The 7,995-nt window shown below is 34.4% G+C and overlaps 2 protein-coding genes across 2 annotated transcripts; both read left to right on the top strand.

Annotated features, from left to right (window-relative positions):
• The first annotated feature begins 1,671 nt into the window (after positions 1-1,671).
• Positions 1,672-4,063, top strand: LOC133033669 (uncharacterized). The gene is made up of 2 exons (XM_061108694.1): positions 1,672-2,257; positions 3,483-4,063. Exons 1-2 carry the CDS (start codon positions 1,828-1,830, stop codon positions 3,752-3,754), a joined length of 702 nt encoding a protein of 233 aa, XP_060964677.1. The 5' UTR covers positions 1,672-1,827; the 3' UTR covers positions 3,755-4,063.
• Positions 4,064-5,325: 1,262 nt separating this feature from the next.
• LOC133033670 (formin-like protein 1) lies at positions 5,326-7,683 on the top strand. The gene is made up of 2 exons (XM_061108695.1): positions 5,326-7,049; positions 7,136-7,683. Exons 1-2 carry the CDS (start codon positions 6,778-6,780, stop codon positions 7,302-7,304), a joined length of 441 nt encoding a protein of 146 aa, XP_060964678.1. The 5' UTR covers positions 5,326-6,777; the 3' UTR covers positions 7,305-7,683.
• Positions 7,684-7,995: the final 312 nt, after the last annotated feature.

The raw sequence follows: 7,995 nt of genomic DNA, 5'->3' as shown, positions 1-7,995 counted from the left end.
TCTAACTAATCAAGAATTAGTTATAAAGATAACAACCAAATTAATCTCTTTAACTAACATAACTAACCACCTGATCCTAATAAATAACCGATCCAATCCAATTAGAATCCAACTTTTAGCATCCAATCTAATCTAATTGTAATTGAATATATAATTTTTTATAATTGAATTAGATTGGATCGGTTCGGTTCAATGTTGCGATATTTTTGCACATGCAAGTGTACGTATCGTTTAAAGTAGTAGACTCACTAGGAGTGAGGTCGATCCCACAGGGAGTGTAGTTAAGTACGTTAAAATTAAACTTACTTCTATTTGGTTAAATAAAAAATAAAGAAAGAATTAAGAATAAGAAACTAGTAAGAAACAATTATACAAGAAAATTGAAAGTTAATAAAAACTAGGGCTTCGATTTCAATTGTTTCTATTGAATATGGCCTAATATGATTATTTTCCTAATATTAATTTCTATGCAATAGCAGGTTTACTAAGGTAATTTATAGTCTTCTCAGATATATAAATCTCAATTACATGCAAACTTTCTACTCTCGTGATAAATTTAACATGCAACAGGCATTAAACACAGAAACCCTATAAGCTATCTAAACCAATAGGTACTCTCGTCCTATATCGAAATTCAGTTCTATTTTACTATAGCATATTCGACACTCACTTTTCAGATCTCGCATCAAACTCATAGACAGATGATTGGTGATCAGGCAATTAAAAGTAATTAAGCACAAATAAAATAGAATACATAGAAATTAGGGGGAAAATAAATCATATTAAAACCATAAAACAATGTTAAAAAATCTCCATATAAACCCTAATAAAGTGTTTAGCTACACATGTTCATGGAAGCACAATTACACATATTAACTTTAAGAAAGAGAAGAAGATAGAGAATAAAATAATGTTGAAAACCCTCTGTAGAATGTCTCCAGTATTGACTCCTGTTTCTGAAATTCGTACTCCTTTTCTCTCTAAAATTGCTTGCTGAAATCAACTCCCTTGTTCCCTTTATATAGGCATTGAAGGCCTAAAAAGATGAAAAAAACGCACATGTTTAAATTCCAATTCGAATTTAAATTTTTGGGAAACCTCAAACGAGATATTTTTTCTGCTGCGTCGACTGATAGTATTTTGGTCATAACTCTGTCCATATTACTTGGAATTAGACGATTCAAGATGTTCCAGAAAGATAAAAGAGAGATCTAGAACTTTTATGTTTTGACTTTTTCCAAAATCTAATCAGAACATCGTCGAATTCAGGCTTGAAGTTTCAGCTTTATTTTCTTGCATAATTTTCTCTATTTTAAATATCATGGTATTTTTATCTTTTTCCCATTTTTTTCTCTGATATTTTTCTAATCTTCTTCTATTTTAAATCTGCACAAATAAAAGATAACAAGCGTAAAAATGCTCCAAATACGATTAAAACTCAATTAAAAATATACTAAACTTAATCTAAAATTAATACTAAAAATAACCTAACATTCAATTGAATTGAATGTTGCCTATAATTTATAATATAAGATTCTCTTGAGCTAGCACTTAACATATTGCACATTTCGAAACTAGCTGAAGTTAGATTATAAGGTGTTTGTAGCTAAGCTATAAAAATAAAATTAAAAATTATTATAATTCTTCTAGTATTAAATAATATATTAGTTATACTGTTTGATTACACAGTGAGGTAAATACGTTATTATTTTGAATTACACATATTCAATAAAGACCAATTAACAAGGCATCCTAAATGAACTCACTGCACAATTTTGGTTAAAAACACTTCATAGAGACAATCAAGAGTTCTCTAGAGCCTTCAGGATGCATGCTCTCTGTTTTCCCTCCAGTACCCAAACTGGGTTTTTGGTCCACCCAAATCGGTATTGTGGTGGTATCTGGTTCCTCTTTTGGGGTTCTAATCCTCATCATTTCTTTTTTCACTTCATTAATTACAGCATTAATGGTCCTGACAATTATTATCTCCAAAATCTTTCTTCAGACCAAATTTTTCTTAGCATTCATTATCTTCTGGCCTCTCGTTTCACTCTTAGATTGCATTTGCATTTATTGTCTTCCATTTTCTTCTACAAAGCCTCTCACTATCAAATCATCAGATATCTCTTAATCCCATTTTCCTTCATCAAGATGGCGGCGAAGAGAATCGAAAGACTTGATGATGCTTGGGAGAATAGAATAATCATGATGTCTACTCAGGTTAGAGGCCAAGCTATGACCAGAGGCAAGCCAAGAGGTACCCTTAATAGCCTATTTTATTCCTTATATAAAGATAGATTTAGGTTATTTTGGTTTTCACCATATTTCTTCTGCTTTTTCCCTCTCTCTGTAATCGTTCTGGGTTTTAATTTTATGATGGATGCTCTTAACCCTTTCCCTTCTCAATCTTTGACCCTTACCCCTGATGAAAACACTGTTTATACCCTTGCTGATGTCCTTGATGAGTCCACTGATAATATCAATCTTCTTCTAAAGCTTTTCACCATCAAACACTATAATCGACCCTCCTTGATCAAAACTCTGTCTCAGGTCTGGACTTCCCAATGTAGGTTTCCTGTAGTCGTTTCTGAGCACTCTGATGGGCTTTTTCTGGTCACTTTTGGTTGTGAAGGTGATAAGAGGAGAATTCTTGATGGACAGTCGTGGCATTTTGCCCAGAGTCTCACCATTTTTGCTGCTCCTGATGCCTCTTTTCCCATTACTCCTGATCAGCTTCACTATGTTCCTTTCTGGGTTCAGGTGTATGGTATTCCTTTCCGTTGTAAGTCCTTTGATTTAGCCAAAATCATTGCTTCGGGTTTGGGGTGATCTAATCCAAGTGGATAATACCACTGTAAAGGAGGGGACTGGGCCCTATCTTCGTATCAGACTGCTTATTGATGCCAACAAGCCTATTAGGCGAGGCATTAATGTTCGTTTCTTTAAGATGGGTAGGGAATTTATCAAATGTCTGGATTTTAAGTATGAAAGGCTGCCTGATTATTGCCTTTATTGTGGCAAACTTGATCATACCAGAAAGTATTGCCATGCATACCTTCACAAGTGTGATGAATCTATTACCCCACCTCCTTGTCCTTATGATCTCCCTCTTAGGGGGAAAGAAAAACCTACTGAAAAGCAATCTCCTTTTCAATATCCTCATCCTCCAGCTATCACCATCAATGACATGGATCTTACTGACTTTCCTCATGGAAATCAATTCCCTAATCCTTTTCTGAACTATCTATTTAGTTTTACTCCTTTGCTGAACTCTAATGTAACTTCGGTCACTGGTCTGACTGGTTCTTGTCAATCCTATAATGTCATGATCCCTACTCCAGTGAATCCCAATTACTCTTTGGGATTTTCTATGACGGGTTCATCTTTGTTTGTACTGTTGCATACTGACTCTGTTGTTGTCAATGATACCCCGGGTTTTACAAACCCTGAACTGACCTCTGTTGCTCGCTCTCTTGCTGAAGCTTTGCCCTCCTTGATCCTCAACTCATGTCAGGCCTCCCCTGCCTCTGTGGTGGAAACCCCATTGCCTGATTCTCAGGTGCGAGGTAAAGGTTTGGCGTGTGCTTCTGGGGTCAAAAGGCCTACTTTTCAAGCATGTCAAGCTAGTGTAGGTGGTTCAATGCGCTCGATGCTTAAGCGAGCCAGAGCTGGTGATGTTGATGTTACTGGCTCCTCTTCAATTCCTCAAGATGAACAGGCGGGTGATGCTGAGCACACCCGCCCGGAAAAATGAGCCTTATATGTTGGAATGCTCGAGGATTGGGGAACCCTCGAGCATTCAATCGGCTTTCGCACATGATCAAGTCTCACAAACCTGTTCTTATTTTTTTGATGGAAACTAGGCTTAAACCGAATTCAGTTGATAGGTTTAAAGCTTGTTTAGGTTTTGATTTTGGTCTTGAAATCCCTAGGCAGTATTTTGGAGGGGGTTTACTTTTGTTGTGGAAGGCTGATATTTCTGTAAATATTATAAACTATTCCTCTAATCATATAGATTGTACTGTTTGTTTTAATACTAATGAATTATGGCATTTTACTTGTTTTTATGGTTCTCCTGTTCATTCTCAGAAGCATTTTACTTGGAAACTTTTGCATGATATATATTATAATGCTTCTCATTTGCCTTGGTTAATAATGGGGGATTTTAATAGCTATCTTTTTAGTACTGATAAACTTGGGGGTCAGGTCTCTGATTAGGCTGTTATGTCTTTTTTCTCAGATTTTGTTAATAAATTTTCTATGTTTCCCCTTCCTTATGTAGGTTGTAAATATACTTGGACTAATAAAACTATAAGTGAACGCTTAGATTGGGCAGTAGCATCTGAATCTTGGTGTGATCTTTTCCCTGAAAATAGTCTTCATCATTTAGGTTATTATGGATCTGATCATCGTGCTTTAAAGCTTGTTCTTACTAATGATCTTAGTAGGCCCATTAATTTTGTTAATAGACGGTTTCGTTTTGAAAATAGTTGGTTAGAGGACCCTGATTTCTATCACCTTGTGAAGAATAAATGGAATGATTTTCTAACTCATAGTTCACCTTCCAATCATTTTAGTTATTTTTTAGATAAACAAGCCCACTGTGTTAGCCATTTGAAAGATTGGAATAGGATTCATAATCATCTTTTTAAATCTAGAATTCAGCAATTAACTCAGGAAATAGAGAATCTTCAAAACCAAGATGTGCTTACTCAAGCTGATAGACTTCAACTGAGTAGATTGAATTCAATGCTGGACGCTCTTCTCTACAAAGAAGAAGTCTATTAGAAACAAAGGGCTCGGGTGAGGTGGCTTAAAGCTGGAGATAAAAACGCTAAATTTTTTCATAAACAAGCCACTCTTAGGAAGAAAATATAAATAATATTAGACAACTTGTATACATCAAAATATTAATTTTTTTAATCACTTAAAATTTTGGTGTGAATAAAAATTTATCACTATAGAATAATTTATTTTTAGTATATATCCAATTTAATTTCTTTTAATTAAGAAAAGTAAACTTAATTTATCTCCATTAATTTGAGAAAATATAAAGTATGAATATTTATATATATCAAATGTTAATTAGACACACATATGCATTCTTCATAAAAAAAAGGCACACTTGCTAAATATATTTTTATATTATTATTAGAAATGGTCAATTCACGACCACTCGCTAGACCCAAACTAATCAATGGATTGGCCCACAAGTAGAGTTAGACAGAGGTTCTGGGTTTAACTGTAATCTTAATTACCTTAGCAAAATTAGACATTTTAGTTTTGAAATGATGACTCTCGTTCAAAGAAGTGAAGACTCAAAAAAGGAAATCAAATACTCTAAAAAATAAATTGCAAAATAGTATAGTTGATGAGACATCCAAGAATAGAAAGGTGTCCAAGAGAAATACTACATGGCACCCCTCTGACACCAAATCACGAAGAATCAAGAGCATGTCCCCTGTGTTAGACTTGGAAAAGGCACACGACAAAAAGCAAATCACATTTTTCTCAACACCCATTATTCATGATCGGCGGAGCACACTCAAGTGAAGAGGGAAGCGACTCATTTAGCTGACCGTCAGGCTAACTTGGGTTTAGGCTTAGATCCTCTTTGAGATGAAATGCGGAACTCAGATGAGTATTCTTGTTTATATCGCAAGTCAGGGGAAAGCTTTCATCATCACTCTTAGTCTTAGCGGCACTCGTTGGTTCAACAAAAAGAGTAGAGTCAACCTCGAGAAGAATAAGCGTGGATGCCACTATCAATGTCAGGCAATACGATCCCATATAGACAACAAAAACCTGCCAAATTGGGTCTCAATATCAATATTATAATATATTTTACCTCATCAATGTGCTTATTTCACATGCAAAACCCTAGCAGGTCTGGATTTACCCAAAACCCCGATAAATAAGGGTAACCCTTCATGCCAAGGGTTACAATTTCTGGCAGAAAATAATGGTTAAAATTTTGGCAAGAACACTCTTGTGAAAAATACAACATAACCGAAGAGTTTAATGATATTAACTTATGGACTAAGAGCATCTCCAATAGTGACATTCTTTAAGAGTGTCAAAAACTTCTACATCACTTAAAAATATATTTGCGGTATAACCTCCTTAAGTGGTCAAGTTTTTGCAACTAACCCCCAATTCTAAAATTTTGGTGGTAAAACCTCCTAAACTCAACATCTGTTAGCAATTAGCCCTTTCCGTCCATTTTTGGGTGTTAACTGCCAGGTTGGCATGTCTACGTGTACACAGTATACACGTGGTACAGTTTAATTAGTCCACGTAATAAATATTTAAAATTATAATAAAATTAATTATTTTAAAAATAAAAAATTTAAAAAAAATAATTTTTTTTTCTTTAAAAATTAAAAAAACAATTTTAAAAAAATAAAAATTAAAAAAAAAACCTAAATTCCTTAATTACTCTTTCTCTTCCGCTCCTTTCTTCTTCTTCTTCCTCTATCTTCATTTGCAGACAAGACCACCACCACCACCCATGGCAACTCACCACCGCACCACCCATGGCAACTCACCACCATCGCAACCTAGTACCACCATCTCAACCCAGCAGCACCACCGCATAAACCCAGCGAAGACCCAAAAACCCCAACCCTCTCTCTCCGCACCCCTCTCCTTAGATCTGTCTCTTTCTCCCTCACTGCTCTCGGCTCAACGTCGATGAGCCACCTCCAGTGACGCTGACCAAAATAGAGACCACTACGAGCCTCCCTAACTATTTAAACCCCATTGCCTTAGACAACAATGACGTCGATGCAGACGAATCCGATTCTTGCAACCCCAACTGGCCAACCTATCTCTAAACCATATGTTCTTACACCACCTTCAAGGCCTTTCGTGTTTCAAAACACATCAAATGTTTCCATTTCTCCACTGCAGTTGCCACCAATTTCTAGCTCAGTGGACAATGAAGAAGACACCCCAAAACCAAAGTTGAAGCCTTTACATTGGGAGAAAGTTAGACCTAACTCTGATCGTGAAATGGTGCGGGATCAACTAAGATCAAGCCCATTTAAGTAAGATATATATATGTATATATAACTTGGTAGATTTTCTTTTATTTGGTTTCCATTTTTGCTTCAATTTTCTTATTTGGTTTTAGGTTGAATGAAGAAATGATTGAGACATTGTTTGCTGTGAACACCCCTAATTCAAGACCAAAGGAGGGAAGCTTGAGATTGATTCGAAGAAGAAGAAGAAGAAGAAGAAGAAGAAGAAGAAGAAGAAGGCTTGACAGAGAGAGAATGAGAAGAAGAGTGGGAATGGGTTAGGGTTATTAGGGTTTTTTTTTAATTTTTATTTTTTTAAAATTGTTTTTTAATTTTTAAAGAAATTTTTTTTATTATTTTTAAAATAATAAATTTTTTTATTTTTTTAAATATTTATTTACGTGTACCAATAAAATTGTGCCACGTGTACACTGTGTACACGTGGACATTCCACCATGGCAGTTAACAGCTAAAAATGGATGGAAGTGTTAATTTTCTAACAGAACACAAGTTTAGGAGGTTTTACCCCCAAAATTTTAGAATTGGGGGTTAGTTGTAAAAGCCTGGCCACTTAAAAAGGTTATGCCGCAAATTACTCATTATTTTATTTTATCTATCTTCTACATTATTTTTGGTACTTTTTATTTTAAAATAATCCAATGGTAAGCATTTCTAAAAATTGTTAAAATAATATTATATTATTATTTAATAAATATTAAATAAATAATTTTTCTTATTTTATAATAAAATAATAAAAAAAATAAGAAAGAGAAGATATAAAGGATGCTATAGTATGATATTTTTTTTTTCATTTCAATAGTAAGCATCAATTAAAAAATACTAAAAATATATTCATATCATCGAGTATTTTTAATAGCATCTTTATTGGAGATGTTCTAAGGCTCATTAACACCCCACGTAAAAAAATTTGTCTTCTCTATCTTCTAATCATTTTTTAGCTTAATCTATTTCT

Source organism: Cannabis sativa, chromosome 1 (genome assembly GCF_029168945.1).
Source record: "Cannabis sativa cultivar Pink pepper isolate KNU-18-1 chromosome 1, ASM2916894v1, whole genome shotgun sequence".
NCBI classification, from domain to species: Eukaryota; Viridiplantae; Streptophyta; class Magnoliopsida; order Rosales; family Cannabaceae; genus Cannabis; species Cannabis sativa.
This window is presented reverse-complemented; position numbering and strand designations above follow the sequence as displayed.

What these genes read in the sequence shown, in the direction of transcription:
- LOC133033670 (XM_061108695.1), top strand. Translation starts at nt 6,778, where the DNA reads ATGACGTCGATGCAGACGAATCCGATTCTTGCAACCCCAACTGGCCAA. An exon ending in CTAAGATCAAGCCCATTTAA is followed by an intron (nt 7,050 to 7,135) that starts GTAAGATATATA and finishes ATTTGGTTTTAG; the next exon opens with GTTGAATGAAGAAATGATTG.
- LOC133033669 (XM_061108694.1), top strand. Translation starts at nt 1,828, where the DNA reads ATGCATGCTCTCTGTTTTCCCTCCAGTACCCAAACTGGGTTTTTGGTC. An exon ending in GACCAGAGGCAAGCCAAGAG is followed by an intron (nt 2,258 to 3,482) that starts GTACCCTTAATA and finishes CTCTTGCTGAAG; the next exon opens with CTTTGCCCTCCTTGATCCTC.